Source organism: Cebidichthys violaceus, unplaced genomic scaffold (genome assembly GCF_023349555.1).
Source record: "Cebidichthys violaceus isolate CVI_PGR_0920_01 unplaced genomic scaffold, fCebVio1.0.p SCAF_32, whole genome shotgun sequence".
NCBI classification, from domain to species: domain Eukaryota; kingdom Metazoa; phylum Chordata; class Actinopteri; order Perciformes; family Stichaeidae; genus Cebidichthys; species Cebidichthys violaceus.
The window spans coordinates 731,069-748,033 of NW_027176506.1; the positions used below are offsets into that span (position 1 = coordinate 731,069).

Below are 16,965 nucleotides of genomic sequence, written 5' to 3' on the forward strand. Positions count from 1 at the left end.
AGTAAAAAAATGTCAAAATAAAAGTCAAGGCAATAGAATGACCGTATGCATGTCAACTGTTAGTCTATGGTGCAAGCACATACCAGGGTAACATTAGAAGAAAAATCAATAATAAATGTAAATAGATAAACGTGGGCTGATGGGAGTATGTTAGCTACATGCGATTTAATATTCATGTATCCATGTACACAGCAATAATCAACTTTTCGATGAATCTGTTTATTGTTTGATGCAATACAGTTCGTAATATAGTTTAATCCGAATCCTATCGTGACAACAATGGGTGTTGTCAGGAAATGTGGCTTCACCCGCTCAGCTCGGCAGCTTCTTGACGGGTGCCGAACGAGAGCCGCTCGCTGGCCACAGTTGTGGCGCCTGACTGCCGCCTGACTGCCGCCTGCCGCTGAAGTGCCACCGAGGCGCCAGCGCCACAAGGAGGATCTCGCTGTCTCTCTGCTGCAGGGCACGCGCTCTCCTCCTCCCGCTGAAATACCGACTGCAGGTGTCAGGCGGCAGCTAAGCCGGACCTGGGTCTGTCACTGCCGGAGACCCCTCCGTATAGAAATAGCCAATCCTCTCCCTGGATGTAGCTCAGAGACACGTTAAACGGAGACTGATCCATAACTCGCACTAACTTTAACGAGAGGGTGTGAGTAGCTGTACAACAACGCTACCTGTCTGTTGGTGAAACCCTCATTTTAAGAAGTGAGAGAGGCGGCTGTGGGCGGAGCTGCAGAACACACAGCTGATCCGGAGATCTGAGACCAGACCACACGCCTCGGCGCAGCGCACGATGAAGGAGCCGCAGAGAGAGAGGGACAGAGAAGGTGGACAAGTTGGGAGTAACAAGGAGAACGACCAGGTAGGCTGTGTGTTCGGGTGGATGTGTGAATGCAGCGGCTCTGGGTAGATGCTGTCCGCTGGGTGCAGACGAAATGAGAGACGGTGAAAGTTGTAGTTTGTTACAAACAGACAAGACCCGCAGGCCCAGATGTGTCGGTATCAGACCGACTGAAGGGTCCGATGGAATCCAAGGAACAACAACAACAACTGTCAAATATTTAGTCACAATGCATTTCTTTATTTCATCTGAGCTTTAGTTAACCAGAGAAGTCAATGGAGAACCACGTCTCATCTGCAAACAGGAGGCAATTCATTACAAAGGAAGATCTCAAACTGTGCATACAATCTCATACAAACATGACATATATATATATATATATATATATATATATATATATCATATATATCATATATATCATATACATATATACATATCATAATATGTACAGTATATCAAACAAACGGCGTTCAGGTAGAATGTGTAGTGCTGTTGATAAAGGTTTGTAGACTTCTGTTTCATTTGCTTGTAATCAAGTGTTTGAGCGTGACAGTAAGTTTAGGGACAACATGTTGGCTGTTCAAGTCCCGTCATGAACGTTCCCTGCAGCATTTCTTATTATGGAAACAGACCTGAAGAGCAACCGTAACACACATGCACACATCTGTTTTCAGGTGAACACGCATGTGTGGTTGTTCTTAAAGCTACACGACATGTAAGGCTGCAGTCAAACTGCACCAGCTCCAGTAGTGGGCAGCATGTTTCCTATACGCAGCTTTAGCAACATGTACGACCGGTATATTCCACCACTTTATGAATCTATGGACGAGCTAGACATGGGGGGATCCCAGAAAACACCACGACATTCAAAATGGTAAAAACATACATATTGTTCTTTATGTTTATGTATTATATTGTTTATTGATGCATTGTATGTGTATGGCAAAGTGCTTCAAAGGAATTGCATAGGTGAGTATTGAGACCAGCGATGAAGCTACTGTATGGAAACACATGTGATATATGAGGTTGGTCTGGATGACCTGTGAATATCATTATGTATCCTCGTGTGTATTTAATATTGGATATTCTACTTTTCTTGTCTTTATGTTGCATCTTGTCTTCGTTTCTTTCATCCAGTTGTCGTTGCTATTTATCGATCGCTCGTCACTGTGACTCTAGCCGAGCTGGGCTCAGGCTGATCCGTTGCTTCTGTGGCTCGCAGTGGGTTCACACTGGAAGCGCTGCCCGTTTCCTTTCGATGCACATGAAACCGATTGGGCCGACTGTGAACTCGCCGTGAAGGCCAATTCACCCTTCCCACATGTCTGCGAGGGTCCACTTTGTTCTGTGTGACGTAAATGTCTTCACCCAGCCCAAAACGTGTGACTGCACGGGTCGTACGGTATAGCAAGAGCGCCGGCTGCACATGCTCCAGTTTCGTTTCACACTCAAGTCCAGTTAGTTGCTTCTGCACCTCTAGCTGGTTTGCAGGAAGAAGAAGATGACAGTTAACCACATTTAACAGCTGACCTGGCAAATAATGGTATCCAGCTCCAGTTTGTAATAAGGTTGTTAAAGGTAATAAATACTGACTGTAAGCAACACGATACATATCTGTTTATCTCAGTGTTGACATATGACAATATGAATTCTCTAAGGTATTTTGAAAGCGTCTCAAACAGATAATCTACAGATTTGACAAACATTCCACAGCATAAACATGAGCAGCTTTTCAGCAAGTTACGGGATAAGATCAGTGATTTCTCCTTCAGTCATGTTTACAGGATAAAGTCTATTCCACACAGGTTACTGCATCAGTCTGATGTCATGTGTAGTCAGAACACATGGCGACGCTGTCACAGTTATCATTACATCAGGGGGATTCAATCAGGTCCAGTTAGAGACTTTCCTCATGCAAAGGTCCGGAACATCACAATAAAGTCTAACTTGTTCCATGATTCAGTGCCATAATTATTAACGTTTGTACGTCAACAACTGACTGTCAAATCAAATTAAGAAATAATATCTCAATATTTCTTGTCAGATTTCAAATTGAACTGGATGAATTCTAAATAATACACTCTAATAAATACATCTTCTCTCACTTCAAGTAAAATAAGGACTGCATTTAATCCTAATAAAATACAGAACTGAAAGCTTTTGAAAAATGTGCATCTTAAATTGAAGTACTTGATTTTAGAAAGATGAACTGAACTGTCCTGCAGCTTCAGATTCAGTTCATTCAGGGTGAAGTGATGTCCATGAAACGATCTGTTTCTTTGTGTGTAGGACTGTCTCTGTGGTTGTTGGAACCAGCTCTATTCTCTCTGTTAACATCATTGTTGGTCATGAATTCATGTCAGGATTCTGATCATATTGAGCTCTTAGATTGTTTATTATCTGTGACTTCATTTCAGATGTGAGTGGGTACGTTTGATCAAAACATTTATGCTTTGACTCGTAGTGTCACACTGAGACACACTGGTTTTAAACTGAACACATGAGACACACTGGTTTAAAACTGAACACATGAGACACACTGGTTTAAACTGAACACATGAGACACACTGGTTTAAACTGAACACATGAGACATACTGGTTTAAACTGAACACATGAGACACACTGGTTTAAAACTGAACACATGAGACATACTGGTTTAAAACTGAACACATGAGACACACTGGTTTAAAACTGAACACATGAGACACACTGGTTTAAAACTGAACACATGAGACACACTGGTTTAAAACTGAACACATGAGACATACTGGTTTAAAACTGAACACATGAGACATACTGGTTTAAACTGAACACATGAGACACACTGGTTTAAAACTGAACACATGAGACACACTGGTTTAAAACTGAACACATGAGACACACTGGTTTAAAACTGAACACATGAGACACATTGGTTTAAACTGAACACATGAGACATACTGGTTTAAACTGAACACATGAGACATACTGGTTTAAACTGAACACATGAGACACACTGGTTTAAACTGAACACATGAGACACACTGGTTTAAACTGAACACATGAGACACACTGGTTTTAAACTGAACACATGAGACATACTGGTTTAAACTGAACACATGAGACACACTGGTTTAAAACTGAACACATGAGACACACTGGTTTAAAACTGAACACATGAGACACACTGGTTTAAAACTGAACACATGAGACACATTGGTTTAAACTGAACACATGAGACATACTGGTTTAAACTGAACACATGAGACATACTGGTTTAAACTGAACACATGAGACACACTGGTTTAAACTGAACACATGAGACACACTGGTTTAAACTGAACACATGAGACACACTGGTTTAAAACTGAACACATGAGACATACTGGTTTAAACTGAACACATGAGACATACTGGTTTAAACTGAACACATGAGACATACTGGTTTAAACTGAACACATGAGACACACTGGTTTAAACTGAACACATGAGACACACTGGTTTTAAACTGAACACATGAGACATACTGGTTTAAACTGAACACATGAGACACACTGGTTTAAAACTGAACACATGAGACACACTGGTTTAAAACTGAACACATGAGACACACTGGTTTAAAACTGAACACATGAGACACATTGGTTTAAACTGAACACATGAGACATACTGGTTTAAACTGAACACATGAGACACACTGGTTTAAACTGAACACATGAGACATACTGGTTTAAACTGAACACATGAGACACACTGGTTTAAAACTGAACACATGAGACATACTGGTTTAAAACTGAACACATGAGACATACTGGTTTAAACTGAACACATGAGACACACTGGTTTAAACTGAACACATGAGACATACTGGTTTAAACTGAACACATGAGACATACTGGTTTAAACTGAACACATGAGACATACTGGTTTAAACTGAACACATGAGACACACTGGTTTTAAACTGAACACATGAGACATACTGGTTTTAAACTGAACACATGAGACATACTGGTTTTAAACTGAACACATGAGACACACTGGTTTTAAACTGAACACATGAGACACACTGGTTTTAAACTGAACACATGAGACATACTGGTTTTAAACTGAACACATGAGACACACTGGTTTAAACTGAACACATGAGACGCACTGGTTTAAAACTGAACACATGAGACACACTGGTTTAAACTGAACACATGAGACACACTGGTTTAAACTGAACACATGAGACACACTGGTTTAAACTGAACACATGAGACACACTGGTTTAAACTGAACACATGAGACACACTGGTTTAAACTGAACACATGAGACACACTGGTTTTAAACCAAAAGTGGAAGAACAGATCGTGTGTGTGTGTGTGTGTGTGTGTGTGTGTGTGTGTGTGTGCGTGTGTGTGTGTGTTGAGGTCGCCCATGGACTGAAGAGAATGTGACTTTTTAAGATCTGTTTCCAGAGGATTGTGTGTTTTTGGGTCTTCTGGTTGTTCAGTGTTTCCTGCTTTTATTTTGTAAGTTCACTCTCCCCTTGTGTCCTGTCTGGGTTTGTGTTCTTTTGTGTGTTTTCTCCCCTTTGTTGATTGTCTGTCTCATCATCCATGCACTGACCAGACCTTCTGCTCACCTGTTTCCACTTCCCCATTAGCATCTTACTCCATACACCATCCCAGTTCCTTTGTTCTTGCCAGTTTGTCGTCATTTATGTTTGGAGTTCTGTACCAGTGTAGCCGTGTCATTTCCTGCTCGTCCTGTTGGACTCAAGCTTGCGTTGTCTCTGCTGCCTCCTTGTCTTTGTCTGCATCCGTCCCCTGTTGCCTGTTCTTCAGAACACGGCGGTACGAGCTATGTGTATGCTGTATGACCTGTGCACATGTATCTTTAAACAAGAGCCTGAGTCAGAGCGGGGAAAGTTGTATTCAGTATTGTCCATTAATTCATCATTTAGCAGACGAGGCAGTAATCACACTCTGTATTAGGCTTTAGAATTTGAATGTTAGACATCTATGCAGATCTTGAAACGACTTCATTTCAGCTGCTTCTAGTACACTATACAGAGCCTATTTATAAAACTCACTTCCAAACTACACTCTGCAACCTCACCACAGCCCTGCTCACTAAGAAATGTTCCCATGTAATCTCCAATATAATAGGAATTATGTTAGATTAGTAACAGGTGACATCGACTGTGTGCACAGGGTCACAGTGTTGACACTATTTATATTAAATAGAACTCTCTCTGGTGCGATGAACCACCATACGTAGTCACGTTGAGACTGATGCCGTTACCACAGAAACCCACGTCTGGACACACAAAGCCGAGCGGATCGCTTGCAAATAGCAGCAGTCTGTCCTAAATAAGCGATGTGAGGAACACATCCGATTGGCCTGCTGTCTGAACGTAGTGCATGCTCCCTTGCTCTTCTCAGAGAGGGATGTCTCCAGAAGTAACCTCATACAGTACCTGCCCTTCAGCAGACAGGTTGAACCAGTTCTGACCGTTGACAGATTATGTTTCAATTAGAATTAGAAGCAACAACTCCTTCTAGATTTGAAGTTGGAAACCATGTTTACCAACTAAGTCCAGAGAGCGTGAACGTTGGAATGTCCAGCCATGCCTCAGCTTGAATCACTTACTTCACTCATTCCGTACATTTCTTTCATTCTCTGCTCGGCTTTCATCTTCCGTCTGCTCCTCCAACTCTTCTGTTCGTTCAAACAGCCGAGCCCTCGTCTGCTGTTGTCTTAATCCTCTCTGTGTGATCACATGATCGTTGAGTTCACTCATTCCTCGACAGTCGAACATGAAACCAGCTCAGTGCCCTGGACTGTTGAAATAACGTCCAGACCACATGTTCTGAGTCAGGCTTATGTTCAGCTAATGTGAGGCTTCAGCTGTTTGAGTTTGACAAATCAAGTTTGGGTCTTTGTGCTGGCTTTGCGTGAAGGTTGATGGGCAGTATTTTGTCACAAAGCTACTGTCCATGTGACTGCCTTCACCGTCATAATAAAGTTTTCATTCAAAATGAGTCTTTTTGTACAAAATTCCATTTTGTCTGTGTTTTTGTGCTGTAACACACAACATACTGAAACTTTGAAAGATGTCCACTTGACATGCGGTCTGAGACTGTTGAAGCCTTACATTGTCTTCACATGAACTTTTGCAATGTGTTTCTGCACAGACCGAGGAGTGTGGGTTGAGTTCACTTCCACTGGAAGCATGTTTCAATGATTATGACGACCCTCTCTTTAAACTGGCCTGAATAACTCACTTTTACATATATATGATGTGATGTACATGTTGGTGTTTGTTGGGCCACAAAATGAGAAACATAACAACCTAGACCGGGCTGCAGGAAGGGGGGCTGAAGGAGTCTTTCAGGCAGAGGGTGAATATAGGTACAGTGTAGACAGTGTTACCACCTGGCTCAAGGCTGGCAACAAAAAGGGAGGCCACACACACACACACACACACACACACACACACACACACACACACATATCTAACCCCAAAACAGTTTATTTGAGTTACATAAACTTCAGCATAAATGAAAAGAGGTGCAACAGGCCCTGCTGAGAGAGAGAGAGAGAGAGAGAGAGAGAGAGAGAGAGACACTCCCAGAAGTGCTGTCTTTTATGCCTTCCTGGAGGCTCCAATCAGATGGGCTGGTATCAGCAGGTGACTATCCCAGCTCCTCCCACCAGGAAACCATCATGCAGCAGGACCATAGCCAACAAAGTGGGAGGATTGTCACACCCCCTCCCTTGAGATTTGGGTTCTCACTGCAGGCAAACTCAAACATGACCATCCAGAATCCTTTATGAGTCAGGACAAACTCATCTGCCAATCTGGCAGCATCTGTAACCTTGCATACTTTCCTTTCCTGAATGTAGGCAACAACACGGTCAGGCAAAGCATTTTTGAACTGTTCAAGCAAGATTAATTCCTCCAGGTCCTCCATTGTATTTACCTGTGAAGCAGCACACCAGCGATTCAAATTAGTGGTTAAATCACGAGCAAACTCAATGTGAGACTGCTTTTCTTTTCTTTTCTGAGTGATCTGAACCGCTGGCGATAAGCTTCCAGTAGCAATTCATATATCCTAAGTACAGCAGCTTTAACCAACTGGTAGCTACCACTATCAGTAACACTGAAGGCTGAAAAAGCCTCCTGGGCCTTGCCAGTGAGCACACACTGAAGCAAAAGAGTACGCTCAGCATCCGACCAATTTCATGCCTCTGCTAGACGTTCAAACAAAACAAAGAAAATGTCAGGGTCCCTTTCATTAAACTTTGGAACTAACCGCAAGTTAACAGCAACATCAAATGAGGGAAAAGCAGGAAGTGAATCTCCTACCTTGGTTGGATCAGCCTTAAGCTTTCCTTCGCTCATAAGCTCCAGCTCATATCGCTCCAACTCTAACTGTTGTCTTGCCTGAACATGGGCTAGTTCAGCCTCCCGAAGATGTGCATCTTGTCTTAACTTTTCTAACTCCACAGTATTTTTATGTTCCTCTTGCATTTGCAGCAAGGCAAGTTGTTTTTGTTGCTCAAATGTCAAACCGATTCCAAGTCCAGTCAAAACAGGGGCCATTTTGGAAACTTTGACTGACTCACTCACCTCGGGGGAAGCTACCTCTGAAAATGTATCAATTCCTACAGGTGCCTTTGTAATCCCCACTGTGACAGGAAACACTTTTTTCTCCAACAAGTGATCCTTTAACGTGGCCAACAATTCATCTTTATTCAACTTTTTAGGAAGTTCAACACTGTAATGGTCTGCTAATTTCAAGAGCTGATCTTTTTTGTAAGAATTTAGAAAATCACCATTTGGAGCCTGAACAAAGTCTTCAATGGAAGCCATTTTACCAGGTCACCTGCAACCTCTGAGGCACTTTTCCAACAAACCACAATCACAACTAATACAAAGTTTTCCACCACAAAACTAAAGGATGACAGGCTGCTTTAAATGAGGAACCCCAATTCCTCTGACTAACTGCCTAACCAGGTCTAGCTGAGTAACTCATCCCTAGACTTCATGCAGGTTAGTGGCAGGATGAATTAAGCACAGAACCCAGTGACCCGGTTAACCTTCAGCAAGCTGAAAATCACCTAGACAGTCATGGAAGTGCCCCCGAGCCATTGCTCTAACCACTTACTGCACAAGAACAAGAAACAAAAACAAAAAAAGGGTCAATGAGAGACAGCTAGTGCCCCTCATTGCTTATGCCTACCAGGAAAAGGTTCCAAATGACTCACAAGCCTGTACTACTAACAGCAGGTCAGAAAACACAATGTAACCAAAGAATCGGTGTGGACTAAACTCCCTTTAACAAAGTTACATTTAACAATTTCCTAGTACTAACCTTTCTAAATCCCGGACCAGCCCCCATTTGTTACCACCTGGCTCAAGGCTGGCAACAAAAAGGGAGGCCACACACACACACACACACACACATACACACACACACACACACACACACACACACACACACACACACACACACACACACATATCTAACCCAAAAACAGTTTATTTGAGTTACATAAACGTAAAGCATTAACGAAAAGAGGTGCAACAGGCCCTGCTGAGAGAGAGAGAGAGAGAGAGAGAGAGAGAGAGAGAGAGAGAGAGAGAGAGAGAGAGAGAGAGAGAGAGAGACAGAGAGAGAGACAGAGAGAGAGAGAGAGAGAGAGAGAGAGAGAGAGAGAGAGAGACAGAGAGAGAGACAGAGAGACAGACAGAGAGACAGAGAGAGAGAGAGAGACAGAGAGAGAGAGACAGAGAGACAGAGAGAGAGAGAGAGAGAGACAGAGAGAGAGAGAGAGAGAGAGAGAGAGAGAGAGACAGAGAGAGAGAGAGACAGAGAGAGAGACAGAGAGAGAGAGAGAGCGACACAGAGAGACAGAGAGAGAGAGAGACAGAGAGAGAGACAGAAGTGCTGTCTTTTATGCCTTCCTGGAGGCTCCAATCAGATGGGCTGGTATCAGCAGGCGACTATCCCAGCTCCTCCCACCAGGAAACCATCATGCAGCAGGACCATAGCCAACAGAGTGGGAGGGTCGTCACACCAGTGTGACAGACAGACAATGTAAGACAAACTATGAGATTTAAACATGTAGTAGAAACCCAAAATACAAGTATGAACCTGAAGCTGAGCATTATATGTCCCCTTTAAGTTACTCAATAAGCTATCAAACTTGTCCAGAACGTTTATTACATATATTGCTTATTGCTTACACGTTTGTAAGAGAATCCTTTCATTCCTCCAACGTTGGTCTTTCACTAAACTCTCTGAAGAAGCTGAATATCAGCAGGACACTTTAGTTGTGAGCTGCAGGAAGCGGTAACTTCCCTCATTTGATCTGAGGCTGTCCTGAAACACATACTATGTTATCTCAAACTACTCATCCCTCTAATGTAGTGATGTCCAGTGATAATGGAGATGTTGGACTGTAGGTCTGAGTAGTAGACTCGCTGTCCATGCTAGAATACAACACTAATGGTGTACAATGGAAAGGTTCTGACGGCGTGTCCCTGTGAAGCAGACATGGTGCAGGATGAACCCTTCCTGCTGCTTCTTCTCTTTATTGTTATTATTCAGAAACATTCTGTTTCACAAAACACTGAATGAAGTGCTGTGTCTTGATCCGGTGTACTGCTGCATTTACTTTCATTTATGTCTTTGGTATATTGCTGATCCACATGTTTTACTCGTCATATATAGAAGACACATGGTTTCAGTGATCAGGTAGATTTAGTTTTACCCTGATTTACCTAAACTGATGTCTTTATGTATACAAGCAAGAGACACACACACACACACACACACACACACACACACACACACACACACACACCACGATGCAACATCCTGGAGAGTGAAGAGCCAATCAGGTTGTATTCTGCATAATGACGACTTTCACTTTTGATCATTTGATTACATTTAGCTGATAATACTTCTGTACATTTACTTGAGCAACATGTATCATTTAGGACTTTTACAGGAATATTTTTAGGCTGTAGTATTTCTACTTTTACTTCAGTAAAGTACTTCTTCCACCATTGCTGCAGTGCATGTCAATGCATCGACCTGACATACCTAGTGACCCGTGTGATCACGCTGGTCTTATCTCTGCAACACACTGCAGAGAGCATCCAGCAACCAGCAACCTGTTGTTTCCTCATGAGGACGTGTTGCAATCCTATCAGTAAAGTGATTGAAGAGGGAAAGTCCCAGGGAGTTTGCAAACTGGAAAAACAAGTTTGCAAATTCAAAGGCAGCATGGCAAAGAACACCCTTTGTTCTCCCAAAAGTGGTGACCTTCACATGATGTTGAAAATGCTGCTGTCAAATAGTTTGTACTTAAAAATCTTAAATCTTTTTGTGCTTGCTCAACGATATTTCTTTGTGTTATGTTCCTGCTCACAGAGCTGGATCCCCAAGATCCTCAGGAAGCGAGTGTGCACCACTTTTGTTGAAGACTCTTTCAGGTAATTACTCCTTCCTCTGTTTTCTTTAAAATGCAAACATATCGGGTTTTAATGAAGGGTGAAGGCAATGCAGAAAGTGCCTTAAACTGAAGGCAAAGCTCTGAGTTTACCGGTCCGTCTACGATCGGACCCTCACCTGCGGGCATGCGGACGAAGTGAGCTTTCTTCATAAGGCTGGGCTCAGCCCTGCAGCTCAGCTCAGTGCCACTGCTGGCTGCAAAACAAACAAGGAGGCGACGCCCAAACTCCAGGCTTCAAAATGGTTGAGACAAACCAACGGGTCCACTTCTTACACACAGTCAATGTGTGTCATCAGGAAATCATCCTTCTTCTGATTGTGTGATTCTGTAATTGAAGATGGTGGTAGTGAAGGTGATGTCACAGAACTCAAGCTCTACATTGGCTTCCATTTGGTTCCAGAATTGATTTAAGGTTTCACTCATTACTTTTAAATCCCCCCAACTGGAACAACCTTCCTGTTGAAATTCAATTTAGAGCGAGATTAGGGTTGTACATCTGTGAAGCAGTAACAGTATCTTACTGTACAAACGGTATCATTACCACAAATGCCTTTTGAAATGACCCTGGGCATTCAGGCGCTGTTAACCACATACGTGTGTGTGTGTGTGTGTGTGTGTGTGTGTGTGTGTGTGTTGTGTGTCAGTAATGGAGCGCTGTGTCAGTGTGGTGGTGCGCGGGAGGTGCATGACTCTGTGGCAACAGCGGACTTCTTTGGAGCAGCCGTTGTCACTCAGTGGGACAGCAAGCAGCACTCTTCAGAGTGTCCCACCGACGCCTATGGGGAACTGGAGTTTGCCGGCGCTGGACGAAAACACAGTCATGTGAGTGACACACTCCTACACACACTCATCTACACACACACACACACACACACACACACACACACACACACACACACACACACACACACACACTCATCTACACACTCCTACACACACTCATCTACACACACACACACACACACACACACACACACACTCATCTACAGACACACACACACACACACACACACACACACACACTCATCTACACACTCCTACACACACTCATCTACACACACACACACACACACACACACACACACACACACACACACACTCATCTACACACTCCTACACACACTCATCTACACACACACACACACACACACACACACACACACACACACACACACACACACACACACACTCATCTACAGACACACACACACACACACACACACACACACACACACACACTCATCTACACACTCCTACACACACTCATCTACACACACACACACACACACACACACACACACACACACACACACACACTCATCTACACACTCCTACCCACACTCATCTACACACACACACACACACACACACACACACACACACACACACACACACACACACACACTCATCTACACACAGACACACACACACACACACACACACACACACACACTCATCTACACACACACACGCACACAATTTAAACCAAATCATGAACTTTAGTTCACTAGTGTCCTTGGATGGAGTGGTGCCTGTGGTGGCCCTCTGGACATACAGATGTAATTCTCATGTACATTAAAGTATGATAAACCATATGAATGATGTTAACATGTCTTGTTGGAATACGTCTTTGTCTGAATCATTGGAAATGCTTTGATAAATGCATTTCTGTGTCTGTCTAGTTTCTGCGGCTGTCATGTGACACATCCCCTCAGATTGTCTACACCCTGATGACGGCTCACTGGGGCCTGCCTCTACCCAACTTAGTGGTGTCGGTGGTGGGGGGTGAAGGCCATGAGAAGATCAAAACATGGGTGAGAGACGTCCTGAGGAACGGGCTGGTCAGGGCGGCACAGAGCACAGGTAAGAACCCGGGTCAATAGAAACCTATGAGAACCCGAACTGGAACCATTTTGTAGGAAAACTTCAGAAATTGTAGAACATTGTTTGGTTGATGTCTTGTTGTTGTGATCTTGTTGTATAATGGACACTACGCTTAAACAACGTTACTGCACACTCAGAAGATTCATACCAGAGTAGTGGTGGTGTCACTCATAACATCATCGGTGGCTCAGCTCTGTTCTAGTTCAAAGAAGATCATGTGGCTCGGAACATTTAACAAACACAGACGAGCGTCTGTCGCTTGATTATGGCTGAATATATATCGATTAGTTCATTATTTAATTTATTGGGATTTCAATTATCAAACGCAAACAATCCGAATAGCCTTTGAGTTAAGAGGTGGGCCCTCCTGACATTAAGAGCAAGGCTGTTCCAGGAGTGCAGAGCAGAGGGAACTGAGCGTGTTACAGTCAGCGAATGGGGAACATTATCCAGAAATAGATGAAGTGGAGAAATATCCTCTCAATGTGGAATATATATATATATATATATATATATATACACTGTATGCCGTGTAACTGGAAAGCAGATTTCATGTGTACCACCTCACTGCTCTTCCTCAGGGGCGTGGATCCTGACGGGGGGGTTGAGGGAAGGCGTGGCCCGCTGTGTGGGGGAGGCGGTGAGGGACCACGGGGCCGCGGCTCCAGCTATCTCCAAGAAGAAAGTGATTGCTGTGGGGATGGCGCCCTGGGGCCTGGTGCACAACAGGCAGCAGCTTGTCAATGCCCAGGTACTCATCAGGCAGTATGCAAACCAGGAGCTGGTCCTGAGGTGGTCCACTGTACAGCCTGCACCTCTTGTCACAAGGTTCACTCCAAAAGACAGTCTTTGTGCCTCAAGTTGTCTCAAAGGTCTACACCCTATTTTACATGAGACAGTATTATTTGTTTCCTGTTATTTTGTAACCCACAGTAAAAGAGCAACACTCACCACTAAATCACTAATATATATATATATATATATATATATATATATATATATATATATATATATATATATATGTATATATATATATATAGTATATATTTCATGATTCGATCTTATTTCCACATCTTGTGGGAATCATAAAGTAAGAGTAAGTACTCAAGACTCCATCCTTGTTTGGGCAGATCAAAATGATTCCTAATGTATTTCCTACCAAACCGACTTGATGGAGACTCTTGTAGTGATGCTGTTTCAGTGAGAGCACATAGAGAACATGAAGTGGAGAGAAGAGGGGATGGATCATCATCTCTTGAAACAAATCTGCCTTCAAACGGAGTAACTCCAGAAAAATAACTGAGGAAACATTCCATAAGTTCTGAGTGTCATGAATCACTTCAAGCAGTAGGGTTGAGCGGATGTGTGGCTGATGGAGCTCAGATCAGCGGAGAAGATTCCGTCTCTCTGTGGACATGAACTCACTCACATGAGCCTCTGTGTTGTCTGGTTGCAGGGCAGTTTCCCGGCTCGATACTACGTCCAGAACACATCGCGCGACTCCTGCTGCTTGGACAACAACTGCCAGGCTTTCCTGCTGGTGGATGACGGTAGCGTTGGCCGCCGAGGGGGAGAGACAGCCTTTTGTGGAAGTCTGGAGAACTACATTTCCCATCAGCGCACTGGCATTTGGGGTGAGACAGAGACAGAGTATGTTAAACGCAGCCCCTTCATGTTTTGAGTTTCAGATCATTTATATTCCACTCACGTAGTTTTGAAGCATTTTGCTTGCCTGTCTTTCAAACATGATATCTTGAGTTGCCATGAAATTGAAAGTGAGGTGCAAGTCTGAAAGGGACTTGTGAGGAAATGATGAGGGCTGACGGTGTGAAGTACTTGCCTGCCCTCTACTGCTGAAGGTAGTAGTTTTGGAGAGGTTGTTGGGTGCCCGTGGCTAAGTGGAGAGCAGGGCCACCTTTCAATCAGAGGGTCAGAGGTTTGATCCCCGGCTCCTCCAACGTGTCCTTGAGCAAGACACTGAACCCCAAAATGTCTCCCGTAGCCATGCCTACGGTGTGTAGATAGATACTGAATTGTAAGTCTCTTTGGATATACGCGTCTGCTAAATGACTGTTTGATGTTATGGGAGAGAGAGATGATATTTCAGATTTCATTTCTTTGCTTAATGTTTCTGTCTTTTTCTTCTAACTTCTCATCTTGGGTCAATAACAGGTAGTGGCAGTATAGAAATCCCAGTGCTGTGCATGCTCATCTCAGGAGACGCCAATATGCTGGAGGTGAGGAAACTGTCACACGTCACCCACCCCTACACCGTCAGCTCCGTTAGCACGGTTGCTGTTGTTTGTGCCGTTAGCGACTAGCCGTCGGCTGAGCCATCGCAATGTTCACATCTACGATGGAGGCAATCCCTCCATCATAGATCTGCTCTGAACTTTTTTGCTGAGTTTCAAATTTCAAAAGATTCAGAAATTTGAAATGCTGGCATCGTAAAAAAAACAAACATCAAAATACAGATCATCAGTAGTTTAAAGTCTGCTTGACCTCAGCAGCACTCTGTCTCTCTGTATGTTGTTGTGAACAGTTCTGCCACTGATTATAAAGCAATGTCTAATATTTCATGGCATATGATTTTTGTCCGTTTATAAACACACACATATCCATCTCACTGACATGCTGATGAGGTTCTGCATGTTTGAACATGTCCTGTCAGTGATTCTGTGAACCTTTCTCCCTGGCTCAGCGCTTAGATGTCTCTCTGAAGAAAGCTACGCCCTGGCTGGTTCTTGCTGGTTCTGGTCCCGCTGCAGACTTTATCAGTGATCTGCTGGAGACTCTGTCCTCTGTTTCCCTCAGTACCTCCTCTCCTCCAGCAGAGGGGGAGGCTGCTGAGGGTCCCGGCGCGGAGCTCCGCGACAAGGTCCGTGACAAGGTTCAGAGATACTTCCCAGCTGCAGCTGAGCTGGAGAAACTGGTGGATAGGGTGAGTCAGTCCGCTCTAATAAGTCTAACAATGCTCATGGTAGAATTGAATAAGATGATGCCGACCACTTTTCAGATCATCCAGTACTGTTCTATTTGATCTGCCCAGAGTCCGTGTGCTTCTGCACATATGTGAGATGTATGAAATGAAACATCATTTTCTGTCACTACCTCTGTGTTTCTAGGCTCTGAGTATTTATCAGAACAGAGAGTTCATTACGGTTTTCTGTGGGGAAAAGGAGGGTTCTGATGACTTTGATATAGTTATCCTCAAAGCTCTTGTTAGAGGTAAGTCAATATTTACACACATGTATATTTGCACTGTAAAAGAGCAGAATGTCATGAAATGCTCCGAGCCCTGCTGATGTCATGGGGCTGCAATAGACCTCTCATGCCTCTAATGTACACAGCTGTCTGACAGCTGATGACGATCACAAGTACCTTCAATGGGGAGCCAATTTAGAAATATTAGGATTGCTGTCATGCAACCTTTTAGATGAGCTGGACAATAAGCTTTGCTAAGACAGCTGAAGAGGGATGTGCAACAGTTGAGAAGGACGGAATAGAGGCGGGATTTGAGACCTTTCATCAGGCCTAGACTGGCTGGGGCATCTTATTTTTGGCAGCAATGTAAACATCTTAAGGCTGTTAGCCTTTTTTTTTGTGTAACTTTGAGTTTGTTTAATAAAAGATAGCTGTTTTAGATTTGAATACCAGGTTTGTGAGATCCTGAGGCACATTTGAGGCTCCGTACATATCCATATAACCATGTAGACAATGTTTGGTAACATTCCTGGTGTGTC

The 16,965-nt window shown here is 43.5% G+C and overlaps 1 protein-coding gene across 1 annotated transcript in view; it reads left to right on the forward strand.

The window, feature by feature from the left end:
• Positions 1-783: 783 nt before the first annotated feature.
• Positions 784-16,965, forward strand: part of trpm4a (transient receptor potential cation channel, subfamily M, member 4a) — a 35,717-nt gene continuing 19,535 nt past the window's right edge. The window contains exons 1-9 of the mRNA XM_068724827.1: positions 784-862; positions 11,257-11,318; positions 11,983-12,160; positions 13,021-13,201; positions 13,804-13,973; positions 14,679-14,856; positions 15,395-15,459; positions 15,924-16,163; positions 16,348-16,450. Of these exons, the coding sequence (XP_068580928.1) occupies positions 794-862; positions 11,257-11,318; positions 11,983-12,160; positions 13,021-13,201; positions 13,804-13,973; positions 14,679-14,856; positions 15,395-15,459; positions 15,924-16,163; positions 16,348-16,450 (1,246 nt within the window). The 5' untranslated portion in view covers positions 784-793. The remainder of the gene's footprint in view (positions 863-11,256; positions 11,319-11,982; positions 12,161-13,020; positions 13,202-13,803; positions 13,974-14,678; positions 14,857-15,394; positions 15,460-15,923; positions 16,164-16,347; positions 16,451-16,965) is intronic.